The sequence below is a fragment of the Nelumbo lutea genome, chromosome 6 (assembly GCF_056320005.1).
Source record: "Nelumbo lutea isolate HS-2025 chromosome 6, American lotus-T2T, whole genome shotgun sequence".
Classification (NCBI taxonomy): Eukaryota; Viridiplantae; Streptophyta; class Magnoliopsida; order Proteales; family Nelumbonaceae; genus Nelumbo; species Nelumbo lutea.
The window spans coordinates 35218287-35243729 of NC_142689.1; the positions used below are offsets into that span (position 1 = coordinate 35218287).

At 38.3% G+C, this 25443-nt stretch overlaps 1 protein-coding gene across 3 annotated transcripts; it reads left to right on the forward strand.

Moving 5' to 3' along the window:
* Positions 1-366: 366 nt before the first annotated feature.
* Positions 367-24586, forward strand: LOC148848507 (AT-hook motif nuclear-localized protein 10-like). Of its 3 annotated transcripts, none has more exons than XM_088951163.1 (6): positions 367-638; positions 831-1364; positions 1466-1518; positions 13498-13629; positions 23319-23480; positions 23567-24586. In XM_088951163.1, the coding sequence occupies exons 2-6, from the start codon at positions 920-922 to the stop codon at positions 23846-23848; spliced, it is 1074 nt and encodes a 357-aa protein (XP_088807289.1). In that variant the 5' UTR covers positions 367-638; positions 831-919; the 3' UTR covers positions 23849-24586. The 3 variants fall into 3 exon arrangements, with proteins under 3 accessions (XP_088807289.1, XP_088807291.1, XP_088807290.1); XM_088951165.1 differs by having other exon boundaries at positions 498-638; positions 1024-1364; XM_088951164.1 differs by lacking the exon at positions 367-638 and having other exon boundaries at positions 768-1364.
* Positions 24587-25443: the final 857 nt, after the last annotated feature.

Here is a 25443-nt window from a genome sequence, read left to right on the forward strand (position 1 = left end):
TATCTACTCTTACGAAGAAGTTAGCCCAGCTTGCAGTCAAATTTGAGGACACTGAAACAAAAACAATCACACTAAAAGCAACAATGCCAAACACCACTTTAATGTGTACTTTTTACCAGCTCCAATTCCTAGCACGTGACCATTCTTGACATTTGAACTTTCAATTGAGGAGGGAAAGTAAAACCACCTAAACGACAACAATAACAAAACAAAACCAGGAAAATAAAGTTGAACCTTATATTGCTATTATATTATATTTAATAAAAAAGTAAATATGTATTTATATATACTTGTATTAACATGAAAAAAATCATTTATCCATCAAATATCAATAGAAAAGCAAAATAAAAAATATGAAATGACGTGAAGTGTTTGTATAGAAAACAAAAAGGCTTTGAAAGCAATTCACACAAGAAAAAAATGCAAAGGGATAAAAAAGCATAAAATATAATTTTATTTATGTAGATTGAAATAAAATCATAATTACCATATCCCGCACGTTTTTTCCATCCAGGGAAGGTAATGGTCGGTGGCCAAAAGAAGAAAGGCGAGAAACTCGTTTAAACCCCAAATCGAAGACGTCTCTCCTGCTTTAAACCCTAAAAATCTCTTCAACATTTCACACACCACCTGATCAGGTGCCATTTCTTTATCTTTTTCCTCCGTTATTTTCTTACTGGTTTTTTTTTTCGCCATTTTCTCATTTACTTCACTTTAATTTTTCTTCGTTTTTTATTTTTATTTTTATTTTTTTGAATAGATTTCGATCAGGAAAAAAAAAAGAAAAAACAATGCGTATTTTTTCTAATATATTTGATGCATTTGAATAGGTTTGTCGACAGTTTGGTTGATGTGAAAGATCACAAGTAAATTAGAAGTTTTATATCTTTCTCTTGCTAGTTTTATTTGAATTCTGTGAATGGATGCCCGGGAAGCTACAAGATTAGCTTCATCTGAAACTCATGGTATGATAGTGGGTCCCAATCCATATGGGTTGAGCATACCTAATGGTTCGATGCTCAGTCCCAACTCTGCAGGGTTGATGCAGAACGTGCGTCTTCCTTTCAATTCGGTGATGAATTCTGTTTCAAGACCTTCAGATTCTTCAAGCTTGCTGTATCATACCGATGGGTCTTCAGAGAGTCTGAGACCATGTGGGTTTAACATGGGTGAGCCAATGAAGAAGAAAAGAGGAAGACCGAGGAAATATGGACCTGACGGTAGCATAATGGCATTGGCATTAGCCCCTCTGTCTTCAGTGGCTCCGGCACAGTCGACTACACCGTCATCTGCTGAACCACCATATAAGAAGAACAGAGGGCGCCCTCCAGGTTCAGGAAAGAAGCAACAGATGGATGCTCTGGGTAAGTTGTGTTTTCATTTTGGATTCATTTATTGATTTATCGTTGTGCATATATATATTATTTTCATAAGATAGATTGTTTATGAGTTTATTATGTGATAGGGGCTCCTGGAATTGCTTTTACTCCGCATATCATCACTGTTAAAGCAGGCGAAGTATGTTATTACAGCATCAATTTCTCTATCAATTTTGATATTTAAAATCGTTGTGCTAGTCACCATTGAACTCCAGATAGCATTTCTCTATTATTGGCATGACCTTGTTTCTAAGTCAGTTTTTGATGTTATTAATCAACAACATGGTCTCTGGGTTTTATTTCTAATGTTGTTAAAATCTCATGATTTACATTATGCTTCATGATTCAAGTCATAAATTTCAAGGGTTTCCATTCAAATTATATCATTAAATCAATTTTTTTTTTGAAAAATCCTGCAATCATTGTTTGAATCTTCTTATTTATTTTGTGAATCTTACAATTTACCATTTACCATTCACACAATATGAAACAATTGGATTAGAACCTAAGTTTGTACTTTTTTAATTTCTTTACTTTTTAAGATTGTCTAAGGGACCATTGATTTAAAATCCTTACAAATATAAGACATATTTGGGTAATTTAAGAATATTTAAGGACCTTCTTGGGTTTATTTTTCATTATAGTTTGATTAAAGAACAACTGTATGTGGATTAAATCTCTTTAAAGTCAAACTTAGTTATATTTAATATTTTAAAAGATGGAACTGCTCTTAGGATTTATAATATGATTCATGATTTGGTTCGATTTAAGCTTATCCACACCTTATGATTAGTGGTTGAGTGACATGTACATTTGCACATGCAAGAGGAAAGAGAGAGGAGGTAGTGGAGAGAGGAAAATAAATGGACTAAAGTTTTGGGGTGGTCATCTTGACATGATGCCAAGGCAAGTATTAGCATTATATAGTAAATGGAGGAAAGCAGTGTGGGTCGAGGCAAAGATGTTTCTGCTTGAGGAGACTAGATTTGGAGGCAAAGAATCCTTTAAGGTTAGAGAAGGAAGGAGAGCAAATGAGTTCCTTGTTAATGAAGCAACAAGTTGGTTGAAGGGTTTTGTAGATGGAGTAGTCTTTTTGGTGAAAACACAAGGTAGAAATAGAGATGGGTGGAAGGAGCAGAGGAAAAACTTGAAAGGTTGGTTCTTGATGTTATTAGAACAATATGGAAATGGTCGACGATAGATAACCTATTTCCCAAAGGTAGAAATAGAGATGGGTGGAAAATCATAGCAAAATTGTTACGGACTTTCTCTCAAGGAAAGAGAAGGCGTTAGAGAAAAAGCAAACTAAGTAGGATACCGGCGGTAGAGAGGAGGTAGTCATGGCATCCGATGGAGAACTCAAACAAAAAGGAAGGAGTTGGAGTTTCCATTAGTCAGCTTTGTGATGGATTCCAAGTTGATTGTGAATGGAGGGAAGGAGTGGGAGAAAAAATGGTAGTCTCATCCAAGGTTCAAAATTTCAATACTATACGCCTCGCATCATGTGTATCGTATTGTATCGATAGCTCGCTGAAACCCCAAATAAGGGGTATTTTGGAAATTGGCCTAGTGTTTTAAAAGCGCAAGGTGCAAAAAAGGCGCAGGGGTCAATTTGTGCCTGAGGCGCAAGGCGAGGTGCGCGCTTTTTTGATGCAAGGTGCAAAAATACAAAAAAAAGCTAAAAAATAAAAACAATGTTAGCAAATTAAAAAAAAAAGCCAAAAAAAAATTAATAAAAAAAATATAAACTTAAATTTTAAAATAAATGTTTTAAAAAACCTATTACCTAAAATTAAAATACATAAACATAAGATGTAAAGCATATCCAAATGAGAATTTAAATATAAAACCAAACATATAAAACATTTTCAAGCATGCAAAATCTCTAATCTCCTTTTTCACTCAATTGCATTACTTCAAGTAGCTAATGTAATGTAGAACTTATTACATTCTTGATTCTACGAGCTGCCTTTGTGCCATGCCCCTCAAGGCAAGCCCAAACAAGTCCACATTAGGTCTTAAATTCTTAGTTCTCACACAAAAATGATGATTTTATAGTTTTAACTGCTTTTTAACAAGATATTTTATTAGAATGAATGAATGAGCCACCTTTGTGCTACACCCCTCAAGGCAAACCCAAACTAGTCCACTTCGGTTCGCTTGCTTCACTCGCACACCGAAGCTCCAAGAACCCCCAATTTGGTAATGTTGTTCATTCATTCATTCTAATAAAATATCTTGTTAAAAAGCAGTTAAAACTATAAAGTCATCATTTTTTGTGTGAAAACTAAGAATTTAAGACCTAATGTGGACTTGTTTGGGCTTGCCTTGGGGGGTGTGGCATGGGGGTCTGGGGGCGGAGCCCCTGGCCTAGCTGCTATGTTCAAATTGAGGCGAGAACCCTAAAATGAGCCTCACCTGTGTGCCTAGGCGCGCCTTTTAAATCTCTGATTTGGCCACTTTCAGGGGGGTAGGCATGCCTAAAAGTGACCCCTGAAATAATTTTGAAAAAAAAACTAAAAAAAGTTATGAAGTATCGAAACACTCAATATGCCTATTCGTGCGTATCGGGTGTTTCAATACTTTAAACCATGGTCTCAAGCAAGGAAGATGTTAAAGATTGGCAACCAATTCTGGATGTGGTGGCAAGCAAGTTGGACTTGAAAGAGACTACTATCCTCATACCTTTTGAAATGAACAAAACAATCTTGGATGCTGGTAAGACCCAACCCAGTTTGTGCTCCTTTGAATCCAAGGAAGGTCTTGTTATGGTGGAAAATTGGACCCCATCTTGCAATTCACAAAACCAAATGGATGGAACCTTGTTGTTGAAGATTCTAGGACTCCCTTTCAGTCTTTGGACCGATCAGTTTTGGACAAGATTGTGACTTCTTCAATGTTTTAAAAGCGTAAGGCGCAAAAAAGGTGTAGGGGTCAATTTGTGCTTGAGGTGCAAGGCGAGATGCACGCCTTTTCAAAGCAAGGCACAAAAATACAAAAAAAATGCTAAAAAATTAAAAAATGTCAGAAAATTAAAAAAAAAGCCAAAAAAAAATCAATAAATATTAAACATAATATTAATAAAAAATGTAAACTTAAATTTTAAAATAATGTTTTAAAAAACATATTATCTAAAATTAAAATACATAAACATAAGATGTAAAACATATTCAAATGAGAATTTAAAATAAAATCAAACATATCAAACATTTTCAAGCATGTAAAACCTCTAATCATTATTTTTTGCTCAATTGCATTACTTCAAGTAGCTAATGTAATGTAAAACATAATACATTCTTGATTTTACAAGCCGCCTTTGTGCCACACCTCTCGAGGCAAGCCCAAACAAGTCCACGTTAGGTCTTAAATTCTTAGTTTCCACACAAAACATAAATGATTTTATAGTTTTAATTGCTTTTTAAGAAGACATTTTATTAGGATGAACAACATTACCAAATTTTTAAAAGGTGCATGCCTGAGCTGAGGTGCAAGGTGCATTAGGCACACCAGGCGTGCACCTTTTGAAAGGGCTGCACCTAGGACCTAGGTGAGGCGCATACCCTGAAATGTGCCTTGCCTGTGCGCCTAGGCGCACCTGAGGCACGCCTTTTAAGTCACTGGACTTCTTGCAGGGGAGTTTTGGCTGCTTTGAATGTGTCATGCAACAAAAATTACAGGTTTAAATCCGGAGGCCATTCCTCAATCTATTGATTTGTTTCTTGAAGTTTTTTGGAGGAAAGAGTGGGTGGCAATAGAAGCTGAAGCAACACTTTGGTGTTGTGGAAGAAAGTTTGAAGATTATGCCGATGGGGCATGGTGGATGACACATGTGAAAAAAGAGATGAGGTGGGAACAAACAATTAGTTGGGAGGGGAAGGTTTCTTGAGAAGAATTGAAGACATTGGGTTAAAAACCCAATAATTTGTTCAAGTGTGCAGTGAAAAAATGGAATTTAATGCTCCTGAGCATGTGCAAGAGGTTCGAGGGTCAAACGAGAAGTCTAAGAGACAAGGAGAGGAATTGGAGGTGGGTTGGGTTGATGGATCCAATCGGGTGTTTGATCTGGATCTAGTCACTCCACGTGATGGCTTATGTGGTCACATGGGAGGATTTTCAATGGAGTTAGTTGGGTCTATTGCGGTGAAGCCCATAGTTGTTGAGCTGGATAAAGATTATGGGTCAGCTGCATGTAAGCCATCAAATATAAAGGAGCAGCATGGGCTTTTAAGTAATCAAGTGGGTGATTTGGGAGGGGCATTGATAGATGCTTCTTCTGGTCCATCATCTTCCTCTTCAATTAGACATCTGTGGGAGGATTTGGGGATTTTAGCATGCAGGCTCATGTCAGTTGATATTTAGGGGGTTGAAGCAGGAAGGAACGAGGGACTAGCAGCTGAGGTGTTGGGTGCGACACAGGTTTCTCCTGGTGACAATGGATTACAACAAGAAGGTGAAGAAAATAGAAGAGATTCTCATGTGATTTTTACTGGTGAAAAGGAAAACACTATGGCAAGATTGGAATGAAAGGAAAAGGAAGGGGTGGAGAAGGTTTTGAGGAAGAAAGTAAGCAATGATGAGGGCAGATCAGGGCAGAAGCAAGAAAAGGAGGGGTCTAATAATGGAATAGAAAGGATGAAATGGAAAAGTTTGGGTTAAAGGAACTAAGGTCAATCAAAGAAAAAGGACCTATAGAATGAAACCTCTCGATGAAGATTTGGAAGTTGAAAATGAAGAGGAAGATGTGATTATGCTGGATGAAACACATGAAGTTGAGAAGAAAGCTGATCTGGAAATGGTTATTAACATAGAGGTGGAGGTGACTAAAAATCTAGGCCTTTTTTTCTTGGGAGGAGAGGAATTTGCAAGGAAAGCCTTTAAGGAAGTGGAAGAAAATTTTGGTGGACTTTTGAAGAATAGCGAGAAGGATATTGCGATTGCTAATGATAGGTTACAGTTGTAGACGAGGAGAAGGGTATGGTTTTGACAGCATAGCAGGTTTTTGAGAAGGGTGCAGTTTTAGAGCTTGAAAGAATAAATGCAGTTTTAGAACAACAAAAAATTACTGAATTCTGCCAGTTTCGAAGGTTTTTGCAAGTTTGAGGGGAGGCTTATTTGGAGTTGGAATTAACAAGAGGGTTAAGAAGACAAAAAGAGCTATGAAGAGAAAAAAAAGATCTTGTATCCAACTGATGAAGGCCTGAAATGATTTTGTTTTGGTTTCCATAGTTGGTAAGGGGACTTTGAAGATTTTTTTATTAAATTTGGGGTGGTTAGTTTTTTATTTTTTATTTATTATTATTGTTTTTTTTGTTTGGGGTGATCCTTATCACCTATTGTAATCATATCTTCATTTTATTTCTAGTAGTATTTTTTCTTTATTTATCTTCAAAATAAATGGTATAACTTATTATTGGGTGATACTGCTAGTCTGTTTCAATTAGAATTTTTTATGTAGTTGGAAATATTGTCTTATAGTTTTGTTAAACATTTTTGCATTACCCAGTATACAGTTTGTTATTGCACATGGGCTTGCTGATGTATCTAATTACAGCAATACATTTTAATAGTTAATATAATAATTCACCTTTGCCCACAACTTATCTGTACCCAATGGCAATCTCCACAACCATTTCCTCAACAATGCCATGTTCCTCTTTTGGATGTTACCAAGATCTAACCTTCCAAATTTCTTACTTCTAACACCACTTCCCAATTTACTCTGTGTTCCTTCTTCTCCTCTCCTGGTTCCCACAAAAAGTCTCTCATCAACTTCTCTAAGCTTCTACTTACCCCAACTAGTATCCCAAACACTGACAAGTAGTACACAGGTAAGTTGATCAATGTAGATTTGATTGAAGTGATCCTTCCTCCTAGGGACAAGTAATTGCTCCCCCATGAGGCCAATCTCTTGGTGAAGTGTTCAATCACATGATTCCAAAAGTTACTCTTCCTTGGATTATCCCCCAAATGTAAACCCAAGTGAGTCCTAGGCCACTGAGAAATCGTATAACCCAAGATTTGTGCATTGTCTATCATCTTCCTCTCCTCCATATTCACTCCGACCAAGGAACTCTTATCAAAATTAATTTTCTGGTTGGACATTTTTCAAAGATTTACACCACCATCCTTAAGTTCCCTTGACAGTGTGGCCGGCCAGAAATAAGAGAAAGAGAAGAGAAGAAGAAGAGAGAAGGGAGAAGAGAAGAGATTGGCAATGGAACAATGCTGGTGGCGCCAGCTTCTATTAGTATATATAGGGCGACTAAAATAAAAGGGGAAAGACCCTTGTGCCCCTTTGTAAGTGAAGTACAATAATCAGAAAAATAAAAAAGACATTAATCAATCAAATAGACCTTACCAATACAGGACTAGAAAACAAGAAATAAAATAAACTATTTCAACACTCCCCCTCAAGTTGGAGCATAGATGTCATTCATGCCCAACTTGTCACACAAATCATTATGCCGCACATGATGAGGACCCTTGGTGAAGATGTCTGCAAAGTGTTATTCTGAGCTGACATATGGAGTGCACACTTCTCCATTCACAAGTTTCTCTCTAATAAAATGCTTGTCCACTTCAATGTGCTTTGTCCTATCATGGAGGACTAGATTAGTTGCAATGTTGATAGCAACTTTATTATCGCAATAGAGTGACGTAGGGTTACTAATTGCAAAACCCAGTTCACCTAACAGGTTTCTTATCCACATGATTTCAGCAACCCCATGAGACATGACTCTGTATTCTGCTTCAGCACTGGATCTAGCCACCACACTTTGCTTCTTACTTCTCCATGTAACCAAATTTCCTCCTACAAAGGCACATTACCCACTGGTAGACTTTCGGTCATCAACTGCCCCTGCCCAATCAATAACAGTTTATACTTCCACCTTTAAATGTCCATGTTTTTGGAACAACAAACCAGCTCCGGGAAACTTCTTGAGGTATCTAAGGACCCTCTCTACAACTTCAAAGTGAGTTGTCCAAGGATTGTGCATGAACTGGCTAAGGACACCCACTGCATAAGCAATATCAAGCCTAGTCATAGACAAATATAAGAGTCTCCCTACAAGTCTCTGAAACTTCTTCACATCTTTCAAGAACTCCCCCTGACTGTCTCCCAGCTGATGGTTAGGTTCAATTGGTGAGTCAATTGGTTTCACCCTTAGGTTGCCTATATCTTTTAGTAGGTCCAATACATATTTCCGTTGAGAAATAAAGATGCCCTTTTTAGAGCGGGCAACTTCAATTCCAAGGAAATAACGTAAGGGTCCTAGATCTTTCACCTCAAATTGAGTGGCTAAGAATTTTTTTAGTTTCTATATTTCAGTCTCCCAATCTCCTATGATCACTATGTCATCCACAAACACAATTAAAGCTGCAACTTTCCCTTCGCCTTTCTTCACAGTGTGTGGTCTGACTGGCATTGTTTGAACCCCATCTGTTGAATTACTAAGTGGAACTTACTAAACCAAGCCCGAGGTGATTGTTTCAACCCATATAAATATATTTTTAACCTGCACACTTTCTGCTCACTGCCTTTGGCACAAAAACCTGGAGGTTGGGTCATGTACACTTCTTCTAAGTCACCATTCAAGAAGGCATTTTTAATGTCCAATTGGTGAAGTTTCCAATCAAAGTTTGCTGCCAACAAAAGAAGAATCCTGATAGAGTTCATCTTGGTTACTGTGGCAAATGTTTCTGCATAGTCCACTCCATATACTTGTGTAAAACCTTTTGCCACTAGTCTGGCCTTGTACCTTTCAACAGTTCCATTAACCTTGTGTTTCACTGTGAACACCCACTTGCAACCCACTGGTTCCTTCCTTTCAGGAAGATCCACCAACTCCCAAGTGCCATTTTTGCGTAATGCATCAATTTCTTCCTTCATTGCATCTGCCCATTCAGGTTTGGGTAAAGCTTCTACTACATTCTTAGGAATCGGGATACTATAAACAGAAGAGAGGAATGCACGATATGAAGGCGAAATATGGTTATAGGACACAAAGTGAGAGATAGGATGATTAGTGGTATAGGATCTAACACCCTTTCTCTTAGCAATAGGAACATCAAGATCATTAATGACAGGGGAGTCAACATTGAGCGGTGCAAGCATATCAATAGGAACAAGTGTACTTGGCTGATGAGAAGGATCTGTCTCTGGTTAATTTGATGATGTTGGTTGCATAGTGTCAGGTTCCACGACTCTTGAACTCTACTGGCTTTTGTGGCGACGGAGAAAGACACGGAATGGAGGAGGATCAGGTAGAGGAGGTAGTTGAGCCTAGATGTGTTTCTCCTCAACCCTACTCTCCCCTTGAGGAGAAACCGAGAAGAAAGGTTGATTTTCAAAGAAGGATACGTTAACGGAGACATAGTACTTACGAGAGTGGGATTTTTGCAACGATACCCCTTTTGAGATAAAGGGTAACCAGGGAAAACACAAGGAATAGCACGAGGATCAAGTTTACCCTGAGTAGGGGACAAGTTATGAATAAAGCAGTGACACCCAAAAACACACATTGGAATGGGAGACAACGGAGTTGTGGGAAACAAAAGGTGATGTGGAGCCTTATACTCTAGTAACCGAGATGGCATACGGTTGATGATGTACGTGGCACATAGAACAACATCCATCCAAAAACATTTCGGAACATTCATATGGAGTAACAAGCCACGAGCTACTTCGAGAAGGTGCCAGTTTTTTCTTTCAGCAACACCGTTTTGTTGGGGTGTCCAAGCACAAGAGCTTCGTTGAATAGATCACTCGAAGCAAAGAATTTTGTGAGATCACTATGGAAGTATTCTTTTGCATTAATTGACCGGAAAATATGAATTTTAGTTTGGAATTGAGTGAACACCATGCATTGAAAGTCTTTCACAATTTTAGGCACTTCATCTCTAGTTCGCATAGGGTAAACCCTAGTATATCTAGAGTAATCATCAATCAAAGTAGCTAGGGCAACTGTCTCCCCCTTCTGACTGGACTAAGGCATAAACCTCTTGAACTGATGGCAAGTCTTTACTTCCCAAGATCTGTACTCTCACGGACTCATATGAAGGGTTCAACCCCAAGAGAAAAGCAAATACACGTTGCTGAGAGACAAGTGACTTGTATGCCTTTGCATCTTCATCACACTTCCAATTTACATTCTGATAGTGATCCAATTCTTTCCAGATCGATGTCAGATCTGAATAGTACACTGAGAGACTCCTCTCCTCTTGTTTGTAAGTAGAGGACTTAGCTTGCAGTTGGTATATCTTGGCATAGTGCCTTTGCTCTGAATAAGTAGACTTCGCTTGTTCCCATATTTCACAAGCTGTTTCAGCCCACATGAATGCCTTTCTTACTTGTGGCAACATGGAAATCAAGAGCCATGACATAACCATACTATTTTCTTGGTTCCACCTATCATATTCAGCACTTCCACCCTTCAGTTCCTTCACTTTCCCATTAATGTATCCTATTTTTCCCCTAGCTGTAATGTAGAGTTTTATTTCCCTAGACCACTCAAGGTAGGTTAGTCCATCGAAGGGGATTACAGCCATGGGAAAACTCATACCCATTCCCCCATTCAGTCCATTATGGTTTCCTGAAACCCCCGACGTAGCAGAATTCTCAGATGACATGGTAAAAAACAGACAATCAGTCCTAAACACTGGACTTAGGATCCCTCCTTACTCCAAAAACAAAAATGCTCCACACACATACTCAGTCCACACCCACACACTTGGGTTTGAAAGCATTCTGAGCACAAACAGTACCAATTTCAGGACAAAAAAGGCAAGATTCGGCAGATTTCAGACCTGTACGGTTTAACAGTCCCAACCTACCAGCCTTCTAAAATGCCGAAGAACATTAATCAGCAGGAGAGATCCTTACACGACTAATCTCACCCTTTTCACAAAATAGAATAGTGTCATCAACAAACTATAGGTGAGTAATTGTTACCTCTTCTCTCCCCACCCTCCATCCCCTTGTTACTTGAACAAATTGTAGGTGATTTTTGGAATCTGCTCTTTCTATGAGTCTCCCAAACAGATAAGCAATCAATGTGAAAAGAAAGGGGGAAAGTGGGCCCCCCTTGCCTAAGTCCTCTAAGGGCTGGAAAATGATTTACCACACTGTCCCATAAACCAGTATTAAGTAATGACAAGTCTTAACACACCCTAATATCCCTCTACACCATAGTTTTCAACGCGCCAAGGCGAGGCTAGGCGATGGATTTTTTTAAGTGAAAAATACATATCCTAGGTAGTTCCCTAGGTTCCATAACCATATTTCCTTAATAACTATCCATAATTTTCATAAGAAAATTATAAACTTCATATTTATGTCTAGAAAATCAACATATTTATGAGAAGAAAAAGAAGAAAGAAGAGGTGGTGTTGATTAAAGTTTTGTCTAATCAACACATAAGAAAATAATAAAAAGAAATTTGTTTATAAACACAAAAAATGAATATTTTTGTTTAATAATGTCTTTTATAATTATAATCTAAAAAAAAAACAATATAAAAGTATTTTATAAGACACTATAAAAAACTGCTAGGCGACTGGGTAGGCTAGCCTCCAAGGGTGCCTTGTCGCCTAGGCGTCGCCTTGACAAGTATGCTCTACACCATTTGTCACCAAACCCAAAACTTTTCATGACATTCTTAAAGAAACCCCAATCAACTTAGATCATAAGCCTTTTCTAGATCCAACTTACAGAGGAACTCTTTCTTCCTAGTTCTTTTCATGTCCTCCACACTTTCATTAGTAATTAGAATCTGATTAGTTATTTGCTTGTCCCTAACAAAAGCCTTTTGATATTGTGGAGTTATGGAAGGGAGTGCAACCCTTATCCTTCGAGAGAGCACATTAGAAATGATTTTATAAAGGCTATTAACCAAGCTAATCGGTTTGACTCTGAAATCTTTAGGATGCTAGGCCTCAACTTTCTTCGTAATCAAAGTAATGAAGGTTGAATACTTGAATTAAGACTCAGATTAATCATATCTCTTTCAAAAAATTCATCAAAGACCTTTTGGATGTCATCTTTTAGTTTCTCCCAACAATGTATAAGGCCATGGTAAAACCATCAGTGCTGGGGGCTTTAGCCCTATCCATAGAAAATATTGCTTCTATTATTTCTTCACTATCAAATCTTCTTTCTATCCACCTCTTTGGCCACTCCAATCCATCAATCCAAATTCTATCATTCAAAGGTTTTCTAAAAATTGATTTGAAATGTTCCACAAAGTCTCTGAGCAATCTCACTTTGTTGGCAAACACTCACCCCATTCGCCTCCAATTTTAACACAAAATTCTTCCTTCTCCTCCCATTTTCCAATGCATGAAGGAATTTAGTGTTGTTCCTATCTTCCTTCTCCATCTCTTATCACACCACCTTTGACTCACTGGAGCCTGGAGGAACACAATGTTCCTGAACTATAGGCTTTGAAATGATGAGTTTGCCACTGTAACCCAATTCATTATTATATCATCAAGGGAAACTTACTTGAAAATCCAGTCTTCAGCCAAGCATCCAAACTATTGCTTACACGACTCTTCCTCTTTTCTTTGGTTGCCTCAGTAAATTTGCATTGAATAGAATTGCAACACAAGAAGGGGTGCTCTGCAACCAAAGAGAGAAGAGAATCAACTCCAATAGTGATAAGAAAAAGAATAGCAGATTAATAGGTGGTTCGAAATCTCATCACTGTTAAGACAAAGGCATCGGACATTAGGAAGGAGACACCAATTGGGCCTCCTTTTATGCAGCAAATCACAAGTGTTTATCTTATTGAGAACCACTTCCACACAGAAAGCCCTAACTCTAGGAGATACTGGAATACACCAAACTTCTTTAGCTGGAAAGGACACATCCTGATTCAGGGATAGATAATTCATGTTGTAGGGCCCTGGTTTTCTTGAAATCACAACAAAGAAGATAATTCATGCTAGAAAACATCCCTTTATTCAATTGTTTTTACTTTCTGTCTTTTTCTTATTTCTTTTACCAAATTAGAGCATGATGATTCATGGTTGACATTTCAAATGGAATCAAACAAACTAACATGGCATTTTGATTTTATTGTCTTACTTGTCACTAAGTTGTTCTTTTGTTTTACAGGACGTAGCATCAAAAATTATGGCCTTTTCACAACAAGGCCCGCATACCATATGTATTCTTTCTGCAAATGGTGCCATCTGCAATGTCACTCTTCGCCAACCAGCAACATCTGGAGGCACTGTAACTTATGAGGTTAGGATGGAATTGAATATAGATGCAATGCTTTTATCAATCTAACCTGCATGTGATAACTGTAATTATGTACTAATTTTCTTCTAATGCTAATTGTCCATTTCATCTTTCAGTATTAGATATATCAGCTCAAAACTTTAAAAAGCATATCAGGATTTCCATATGTATCTACAATTCAACCTCGTAAAAAATTTGGTAGAACCTCTGGATCCCTCTGGTGGCAATGTAGAGAGATAAAAGAACCCTATTATGCCTCCCTCACAATTTAAGGAAGATTATTTAGCTTGAAAGACAATGAAATTAGATTTTATACCTCAGATTTAAGTACTGCCTCTAGCTCTCTCTCTTGAATGTTGCTTTTGCTTTATCTTCTCTTATATTTGCTCTGTTACAGTCATTTTTCTTATATTCTGTAAGCCACTTCTCCTCTCCATCCACCTTGTGCACCATAATAGCCCTTTTCTCCTTCCTGTCCTACATCATCTGCTGTGAATATACTTTCTCATGTATAACTTGGGGACTCATCCCCGGCCTAAGAAAAAGGGAGAGAAGCAGTATAGACATCTTTTGTTCCCTTGTCCTTTCCCTTTGTTTACTATGAAAATAGTTTTTACTGGAGGTGTTTTTCTGCAATGTTCTTCTTGGCTATAACAGTGATATGCTTTTGTCTCTACTGCCTGACTGCACTGATGCTCCTGGAATTAGCGTGGGTCCTGGAGTTGTTTTCTGATTGGAGATCAGATGCTACCCATAGCTTCCAAAATGATCTACAGCTGCACATCTCAAACATGTTTGGCACTTGTATGTTGTCATTAATGGGGTCATACTAGGGATGTGCAGCTATTGATCATGTTGGGAGCTGTGTGGGTAGCATCTTGTGGGTAACAGATCTGGGTACCTCCACCTGAAGGTTTCATGAAGTTATATTTTGATGGTAGTAGTCTGGGCAATCCAGGTCTTTCTGAGATGGGAGGGGTTATAAGGAATGTAAGTGGTTCTGTAACTTTTTTGTTTTCTGGTCCTTTAGGTGAAGGGACTCCATGAGGGCAGAACTATTAGCTGCACTACAAGAGGTACAGTTTGCTGTACAGCTAGGAGTGGAGCAGCTACTAATAGAAGGTGATTCTCGGGTGGTTGTGGGGTGGTTACAAAAACCAGAGGTTTGGTGCTTCAAAAATGAACTTAAAAGATTCAAATGCTTGATGAGGAATTTGGATGTTAGAATACAATGGGTAGGGAGATCTGCCAATGCTATGGCTGATTGTTTAACCAAGCAAGGGGCTAATAGGGAAAATCTGTATGGGCTCAATTGCAATCCTTTTTAGTTCTTGATGGGTTGGAGAGGTTGCAGCACGTACCTCTCCAAGTGTATTCTATATCAGTGGTTTATTAATAAATTCTTCATTTATCAAAAAAAAAAAAAAGATCTGGACTCTTCTGATTAATGCATGTCTAAGGAAGGCTTGGGCCATTTATAGAATATAGATCCTTCCATTGAGTTATTGTTGAACCATGGAATTTTTCTTGATGGATATAAAAGGGCATGGGTTAAAATGGTTGCAATTGATTTTAGGGCCCATAATGTAACAGTTAACATGCCACTGAATATATTCAAATGAAGGACAAAATTCACTTGGCTGATCCCTTATAATTAGGACAAGGCTTTGTTGAGTGTGTCCATCCTTTAGTTTAGTTTAGTTATTTAGGGAAAAGACAAGCATTGTATTTAATATGTGAAGGTATTTGTTTAATGTTTTAAGCTAGTAGAATTGAAAGTAGGAATTTAAAAGATTATAGCTGAGGTCCTGTCTCAGTTTCAAGGGGCTTTTATCCTAGAGTGACAAAAATCGACCAAATACTTATTGCCAATTAGACCTGTTCATGGACCAGGCTTGGGGTTGTCTTTTTCCAAAATTCTAATGGGCCCAGCCTGATGCCCAAGCCTGACAGTGTAAAATTGAGCCCGAAGCCCTGCCCATGAACAGGTCAATTGCCAACGAATGCATGGAGGAATATAGGATAACTGGGAGGAAAGGTATTGTATGCAAATTGTATCTAGAAAAACTCTACAACTTTGTAGATTTTGGGAGGTCCTGATTGAAGTGATTTCTACTGTGGTTTTGGTGCAAAATGGTATAAATGAATAAGAGGGAGGGTGTTTACAAACTAGTCATTTTTCAATATTGGTTAATGGGGTGGTGTAGGATTTCTTTGGGGCTTTAAGAGGTTTGAGGCAAGGAGACCTCATATGTTCATTCCTTTTCACTTTCATTGCAGATGTTTTCAGTAGTTTGATTTCAAGAGCTGATGGGTTAAATGTAATGAAGTGTTGGAGGATGGGAAGAGAGATAATGTGGTTGGGACTCGCAATTTGCTAATGATATCGTTATTCCCTATGCAGGTGAGGGAGAACAAGGAACTAGGAGGTTGAGGTTGGTGGTGGGAATCTTTGAGAAATTATCAAGTCTAAAGGTGAATTTAAAATCTTAGTTGTATCCTTGTAGGAGTTAATTTGGGACTTGAAGAAATCAGGGTATGGGCTCAAGTGAGTGACCTATGAAATATTTAGGGCTCCCTCTTGGTGCAAACCCTAGAAGCATTAGTTTTTGGAACCTGGTTGTCTGGAAGTTTGACAAGAAGTTGGCAGTGTGGAAGAAGAACTACATTTCTTCCGGGGGGGGGCATATCAGCAAATCTTTTGGTTTATTACCTTTCAATTTTCATCACGCCTCAAGTTATAGTGAAGAGGGTTGAGAAACTAATGAGGGATTTTCTATGGGAGCCGGGGGAAGAATAAAAAGTGCACTTGATTAGGTGGGAGATCTGTGTAGGAGTTTGGGGAGCTAGGCCTAGGGAGATTGAAAGAAAGAAACATGGCTCATTTAAGCAAATGGTTATGTAGATTTCCCTTGGAAATACCTCAAAAATAGAAAAGTTGTGGCACAAGGAGGTGGTGCCTAGCATTCATGGGCTCTTGGAGAATGTTAGGATGCTGAAACATCTAATAGATCTTATTGTGCCTCTCTATGGAGTTTCTTGGGGTTCTGGAATATCTACATCAGGTATTTTCTCAACTTGGGTAATAGGATTACATTTTGGAAGACCTTTGGGTGGGTGATTTACCTTTAAAAGAGGTGTTTCTTCCGTTGTGTGTTCTCTTGTCTTTCAGGAGAGAACCAATCTCTGAGTTTATAGTCCGTTCTCCTTTATCCAGTTTTGATTGGAACTAAGGTCTTCGTAGAAATGTGAAACTCAGAACTGGGACTTTGTCAGATCTTTTACAGACTCTTGATGGAGTCCTTCTTGACACAAGTAAAGGGGATAGTCATGTTTGAACTCCTCATCATTCTGGGGTTTTCTCTTGTGTTTCATTTTTTAAGTCTTTATCTTTGTTGTCTCCTCTTTTACCACCTTTTCCTGTCAAAGAGGTTTGGTGTCATTCTATCCCCCTAAAGTGTGTGCTTTCAGTTAGGAAGTCTTTTGTGGTACAATTTATACTTGCAACTTGTTACTAAGGAAGAAACCTAATTGGTACTTGTCCTCAGATTGGTGCATAATGTGTGAACCAAATGGTGAGACCTCTTACCACTTATAATATCTTGTCCTTTTGTTTGCTGTATTTGGGATTGGTTCTTTTCTCTTTTTGATTGCAGGTAGATTACCCCAGCTAGTTTGGATAAGTTGTTTGACTTGTCTATTTTTAGGTGGCAAAAAAGAAGGGGGGAATTATGTGGAAATGCACAAGGGCAGTAGTGATTTGGACAAAGAAACATTAGAATTTTTGAGGAGAAAAAGGAGTAAAGAAGCCATCAATTAAAGTAGAATGGTAAGGGTGGCACATTGGGTGAAATCTTTGGAATCGTTTTTGTGGTTCACTTTTGAGGATTTAATGAGAAAGTGGGAGCAGTTGCAGCCTCATCTTCATTTAAGAAGAAAGTATAAAGAAACTAGGCTCCACCTGAAAAAGGATTCCTAAAATTGAACTTCAATGGGAGCAGTTTTGGTAACCCAGGTCACTCTGGAATAGGAGGGATGATGAGAGATGAAAATGGAAATATTCAGGTTATGTTCTCAGGACCAATTGGAGAAGGGAATTCAACTAGGGCAGAAATGTAGGCTGCAGTTTTTGGGGTGCAAAAAGCTTTGGAGATGGGGGGTAAGGGAGCTTGTAATTGAAGGAGACTCAAAGGTGATTATAAGCTGGTTGATGCTGGATGAAAAAGCTCTGGATTTTTAAGAACAAAATTGTAGTGAAGATGGGCCGAATGGCCCATAGCCCACAGTTATGTTTTATATTCTGTCTGTAAGTTAATGGGTCTGTTTAGTATTAGCTTTATTTTGTCTTGTTTTAATCAGCCAGCCGCCCCACTAAGGGCTTAGTTGTAATTTGCTGTTATTTAGTAATTAACCTAATTAATTCAAAGATTAGGGAAGGGAGAGAGTACAAACATCTCATCTCTTTCATCCCTTTCTCTTCCATCATCTCTTCTTCTATTCTCTTCTCTCTTGCTGTCTTCTTTGTTTCTTCCTCTCTCTATCGGTTTTTTGTTTATTTTTGGGGACTGTTTTTCTTCTTGGTATCAGAGCAGGCTCCTCTTTTCTTTTTTTTTTCTTTTTCTTTTAATTCCATACATAATGTGTATGGAGAACTGAATCATTGATTAATTGAAGAAGATATTCAGCCTAGTTGGAAGTGGTTTCTAGGAGAAAAGAAGATACTCTGTTTATTCTTCAAAACAATTTTTTTTTTGAAATTTTACCCAAAACCCTAGACAACTGGAGATTTCTGATTGCGGGTCCCACAGGAGGTTTCACCTTGGTGCTCAGTGGTGGAAGGGGTTCTTTGTAGTTCTCTTGAAGATTGGTCCAAGCAGAGATTGATTTTGTGAAGTTTACAAGGAGTGATTGCCAGTTCTTAGTTTCTCCCGGGTATCGGGCAAGGAATAGTTCTACTGTTGGGGATCTGTGAAGGTTGGTACTTGTTGTTTTCTCTCTTTTATTTTTTGATCAATAACAGTAATTTTATTAAAAATATATGAAAATTACAACCAGATTGGAAGAGTAAGATATCTTAACCCTCACTTACAGAACTGAAAACACCTATTACAATATAGCCCAAAAGAAATTAGATCTTCCCACCCCCTATTTAGCCAAGGTGTCAGCAATGGAATTAGTGCTCCTCTTGGCCCATTGAACCCTTACAATCATATTCTGAGTTAGCTACTTGATTTTCGTTCTTTCATTTGAGAACTTCCACAGGCTAGACTCTTCCTTTTGCAACCAACAGTCAGTTGAGAGTCTCCTTCCACCAGAAGCTTACTAATATTCAACTGCTTGGCTCTTTTTATTCCTAGAACTGCCAGGATTTCAGCTCTCAGAGAATCCCCCCAACCTATAGATCTTGAGAACATAGCAATAATTCGACCTTCTTCATCCCTGAAAATACCACCTATGCCTGAAGGGCCTGGATTACCTTCACTGCTACCATCGAAGTTCAATTTGATGAAACCCAAAAGTGGTGGAGTCCAAACAGGTCTAATAGTACTAGACATAGGAGCTGACCGAGCCACTTCTTCCCAGTTTCTAATGATTTCTCTTACTGAATAGGCTTTAAAAAGCTTCAAAGACTTGACCCAGTGTGCCACCCTAACATAAACAATTTCTATGAGGGCTTCCTTGCTTTTTTCTTTGTCATGAAATAATCTTTGATTTCTTTCTTCTTAGACCGTCCAACAAATAGCAGCTCTAGCACATCTCCTAAATTTTACCTCTCTTCTTTAAACGCCTCACTGGAGTGGAGCTGAACAAGCTTTGCACACTTGAAGGGGAGGGCCGCTTGCAACCAAATAAAGAAAAGAACCAACACCGAATCTCTAAAACAAAAGGGCAAGAAACAAGTAAGTGATAACAACTTTCACCATTCTTCTTACATAAGATGCACCAATGCGGAGATAAACACCAATTAGGCCTTTTCTTTTGAAGTATGTCACAAGTGTTACACCTTTCTAGGATTGCTTCCCAGCAAAAAGCACCTACCCTAGGAGGGATAGGGCTACCCCAAACTTCCCAGACTGGAAAAGATCCAGGTACCGGACTAGGCTGTGTCAATGCTTTGAAAAAAGAGGAGCAGGAGAAGATACCTGAAGTGACAAGAGACCAAACCCTAGAGTCCACACTAGAAGGTTCAAGAGCTACCTCATCCAAGATTTTAAGAAAATTTGAAATGGGTTCCAACTCAGAATCTTTGAGAGCCCTTCTAAGACCCAAGTTCCAACCAATAGCAGAATTAGACAAGGTAGCAAAGGTTGCTACTGGTTCATTTTTAAATCTAGACAGAGCATACAAGGAGGGGAACTGCTCTTTCAAAGGAAAATCCCCCACCCAAGTGTGTTCCCAAAAATTTACCGACAAACCAGAACCAAGATCATACCTGATGAAGGGAAGCAAAGACTAAAGGATGGCATGAATGGACTTCCAAGGAGAGGCTCTTAAAGCCCTAGATGATAGTCCCGGATCCCAGCCAGTTGTCTCTTGCCATTTGAAGATTGTTTTGGGATTTTTTGAGGAGGATGGGTGGTTCTAGAATTGAAAATAAGCTTGGCTTAGTGTCCATTAGGTTCCAGGAGCACTTGTAGACTCTTTATTGGTTGTGACCATAGTCAAGCTTTATGGGACTAACTATCTAGCATGGTCACAATCAGTAAAGATACATGTTTGCAGTAGAGGCAAGTGAGGATACATTTCCGGTAGCAAGAAAGCACCAAAGGAAGATGACCCGTCTCATGAAAAATGGTTGCAAGAAAATTACATTGTTATTGGGTGGTTATTGAATTCTATGCAACCCCAAATTAGTTAGCATTATTTGTGGATGAATTCTGCTAAGGAGATATGGGACAGTTGCTGAAACCTATTCACAAAAATTAAATGTGGCTAGATCATATAAGTTAAGAAGTGATGAGAATAATCTGAGGTAGGGGGAGAGACCTTTAGCGGTCTACTTCTCAATGCTGAAATCCTTGTGGCAAGAGATAAATCTCATGGATATTGTTGTCTAGGAAAGTACAAAGGACATAGAAACATATAAGAGATTGGTTGAAAGGAATAGAGTCTTTGAATTCCTGACAGGGTTGAATCCAGAAATTGACATTACCAGGCAGAATATCCTAGCTAAAGACAATGTATCTTTGTCTCAGGCTTATGCCATGGTGAGCAGTGAGGAGAGTAGGAGGTAGGTTCAGGTTCAAGGGTAAATTCCAGTTAACCATTTTTCTAATATGGGGCTTAAACCTAAGGTGATTGTAGGGAAGGAGGTTATATGAGAATATTGTAAGAGGCCAAGACATACCAAGGATACATGTTGGAAGCTGCATCTAGACCTTCTTCCACCTTGTTTTAAAAGGAAGGCCGAAAATGGGAAGACTGGGAATGCCAATGCAGCCATAGTTCTAGATAATGACAGGAGTGCAATTGATGAGAAGGTTGCTAGTGAGTAGTTAGCTGTAATGAAGGCTGAGTACGAGAAATATGGGAGGATGATCAACCATCTTGGGAGTGCAGCTGCTTCCTCCAACTCTTTAGGCAGTCCAACTTCTTTTGCATTTTCTCAATCAGGTATACGAGCTACTGCCAACCTTGCAGTCATCTCAGGTAATCGTAGAATCCCTTGGATTATAGATTCTGGAGCTTTTGATTATATGACCAGCTTATCTACCTTGTTTAGTTCTTATGACCCACTTTCTAGCCGTGATAAGATTACCTTGGCCGATGGCTCTCTTGCTCCTATTCTGGCAAGGGAGTCATCAAGGCCACCGACTCCCTTTCACTTCTATCTTTCATGTCCCTAAGTTGCACACTAATTTGATGTTAGTGAGCAGCCTAACCAAATCCTTAGACTACAATATAACCTTTTTTTCTTCTTACTGTGCTTTTCAGGACTTTAAGTCTTAGAGAATGACTGGGAGTGGCTATGAGGTGAATGGAATATATCTGCTAGATACTCCTAGGCAAAGCCAAGGACAACTTGAGAGAGTTGCTTTTGGGTCTTCTTCTATAGACACATTTAGCCGTATTATGTTATGTCATTTACATTTGGGTCATTTATCCTTTTCTGCTTTGAGTCATTTATTTCCAGAATTGTTCAAAGGAATAAATATGTCCTGTCTTCATTGTGAGCATGTGAGTTATCAAAACATTGTAGAAATACTTATTCCTTGAGTACTAAAAGATCCACTTTTCCTTTTCATATTGTGCACTCCGATGTGTGGGGACTGTACCACTTACCTTTTATGGGTGCTATCGATATTTTATCTTATTCATTGACGATTTTTCTCGGTATACTTGGTTATTTTTGATGAGATCTCGTGATGAGGTTCCCAAACTCGTGAAACAATTCCATGAATTTGTTCTTACTCAATTTGATACAAGAATCAAGATATTTCAGTTTGACAATGCAAAGGAATATTTTGAGAAAAACCTCACTACGTATCTCATTGACTTTGGGGTTATCCACCAGAGCTCTTGTGTTCATACTTCAGAACAAAATGGAGTAGCTGAGAGGAATAGTCATGTAGTTGAAGTTGCAAGAAGCATTTTGTTTGCTTCACATGTTCCTACAAAGTTTTGGGGGGGGATGCTGTTCTCACAGCAACATACCTAATCAATCGTATGCCATCCAGAGTTTTGGGGGAAGAAGATGGGCCGAGTGGCCCATAACGCACAGTTATCTTTTATATTCTATCTGTTAGTTAATGGTTATTTTTCTTATGATCCTGTTTAGTATTAGCTAGCTTTATTTTGTCTTGTTTTAATTAGTCAGCTGCCCCACTAAGGGATTACTTGTAATTTACTGTTATTTAGTGATTAACCTAATTAATTAAAAGATTAGGGAAGGGAGAGAGTACGGACATCTCATCTCTTTCATCCCTTTCTCTTCCATCGTCTCTTTTTCTCTTCTCCTCTCTGGCTGTCTTCTCTGTTTCTTCCTCTCTTTATCAGTTTTTTTGTTTATTTTTGGGACTGTTTTTCTTCTAAAATCAGAGACATGCAAGTAACAATACAATGGGTACCAAGATAGGCACACAGCCTAGCGGATCAGCTAGCAAAGCAAGGGGTTGACAGAGGGCAGTCTTTTTGGGCTCAATTGTAATGTAAGAAGAAAAAGGGTTGGTCTTTGTTTAAACAAATAAATTAACTTGGCTGGGTAGCTGAGCTACCCAAGAGATGTATTATTTTTTTCATTTCTGATTAATGAAATACTTTTGTTGTTGATCAAGAGAAAAAAAGCAAAAAAAAAAAGGCTGAAATTTAAGGGTAATGAAATATGTTTGGAAAAAGAGCATTATTTGAATTCATTATTCCATTGCAAATTTGTTGACACCGCACCCCACCATTTTGTTTGATCAATCTGGCATGCCACTATTTCTACAATCAACATTTTTTCCATAAACAGTTTTGGGATCAAAAGAAGCACCTGATCTATTTTCAGATAATGCTATGTAAAATGATTTCTTATGCAGTATTTTGGATCTCTTTGTTCTGACCAAATAGCTTAATGTGAATCCTTCATTTTATTTGATAGTTATCTTAATGTGAATCCATGATTATGATTTTGTACAAGGATAAGCTTATTTTTAATTGTTCTTAATTTACCAAATTCCCCTTACTAGCCATTTGGACTATGGTTAATGCAGGGAAGATTTGAGATAATCTCTCTATCAGGTTCATTTTTACTTACAGAGAGTGGTGGAACCCGCAGCAGGACTGGTGGTTTGAGTGTATCATTGGCAGGATCAGATGGTCGAGTATTGGGTGGTGGAGTGGCAGGAATGCTAATGGCAGCAACCCCAGTACAGGTATCTTTCTGACATATTTGTCCTGAATTGCTTTTTAATAAGTCTATGTATTAGTTACTAAATATTCCTTTTTGACCGTGTACCAGGTTGTCGTAGGCAGCTTTATTGCAGAAGCGAAAAAATCAAACTCAGATTTGTCAAAACGAGAGCCCACCTCAGCATCACAGATGGTAGGCTTAGGGGCACCAGTTGGAACAGGCAGTCCCCCCTCTCAGGGTACCTCAAGTGAGTCATCTGGTGAACCTGATAGTCCTCTTAACCGAGGATCAGGACCATGCAACAACACTGGCCCGTCCATTAACGGCATGCTGGCATACTCATCTATTGGCTGCTGGGGAACATCTCACTCCACAAATCCTCAGACATGAAGATGCTGACCTTATTCAGGGTATTGATCTAAATTCAATATTTATCAGATACATGTTAACTAGAGGTGTCTAACAAATGAGAAGAAGTTCCGAGTGTTGTTTGATTGACTCCGCTGGTCCAAGTACAAGGTTGCTGAGGGTGTATGGCAAATGGCTCTCTGCTCCTACAGATGCAGGCCTAATGTGAATCATCATTCCTTGAGCTGGTAAGGCACATCCTCACCTGAGATTGGAACATGTCCCATTGAGGACATTGTTTCTTCAAGTCCATTTGTTGAATTTGTTTTATTTCATTTATGTGAACTTTGGCTGTTACATGTTCTCATACCGGCAGATGTAGTTCATTTTGTGATAGGTTTCATGGTAATTTTTTTAATTCACCTACTTAAATCTTCAGAATCGTAGGCTTCACTCGAACCCATGTTTGAGTTCCAAATGCTGCAAATGGCCTGGATTTATTTGTGGTTGTAGCTCTTTAGGGTATGATAGGCATTGCAGTTTTGGTTTTGGTTCTTACATGCGCAGGTTATTTTTTGGTATTATATGGTAGGTGAACTTCTAGATTTCATTGAGTTGTTTGATTCTTGTATTATGGAGTTCGAAGTGCTTTTATTGGTGGTTTAGGGATGTATTCGGAAACCAAGGGACAGTTTGTTGACAGCTGAAGTGGCTGAACTGAAAAACTTTTGACTTTGTCTTTTAGTGAATAAGATTTTAAGGAGGTTGTATATTTCTTAACGGCTGAAGCTGAAATTTGGTATGCTGCTATACCTTTAATTATTTTAAGGTCATTTACTTACCCCCTATAGTTTCACCTAATTACTAATAACTTGAACTCAAGTTTGCGTGTTACAAAAACTACCCCATAATTTACAATTGCTTTACGTAATTGATCTTTGGTTAAGAATCATTTATATTTTCGTCTGGGAATGGCCAGTTCTCTTAAAATGAGTGGAAAATGGAAAGGACATAGCTCCATGGTTTTTTCTTATTTCAAAAACACCCCTAGTAGTTTGTATATCAATCTTTTAGGCTTAGTTTGGAAGGAGTACAAATGCAAATATGTATAGTGTAAAACCTTAAATTTTGTATGTATTTGCACTGTACATATTTGCATTTGTATTCTTTCCAAACTGAGCTTTAGAAACAAAATCTCCCTGAGGCCTGAACATTTGATCTAGAGGCGTGGAGTCTATATGATATTAGAATTGCTAGTGGTATTTTCAGAATAAAGACCTTGGATCCATGCCCTTTCACATTCTCCTCATTTTAAGAGGTCACATGCCCATTCTCCGACAAATAGAATTCAATCAAGTAATTGCAAACTATATGGGGGTGCCTATCTAATAATCAAATTATCAACTGTAAGAGGGTCTAAGTAAATGATCCATTATTTATTATTTAACTGTTTTATCCACTAAAGGACAAAACAGTTAGCCTTTCAGTTCAGCAACTTCAGTTATCAAATCCTAAATTTGTTCAAAGTTTGCATCCATCTCACTATTTCATTGCAACGTGCAAGGGGTTGGCTCAATTTATTTCATATTTCAGTCATCGCTAATGCATGATGCCACTTTGAGTTTGAGAGTTGTAAT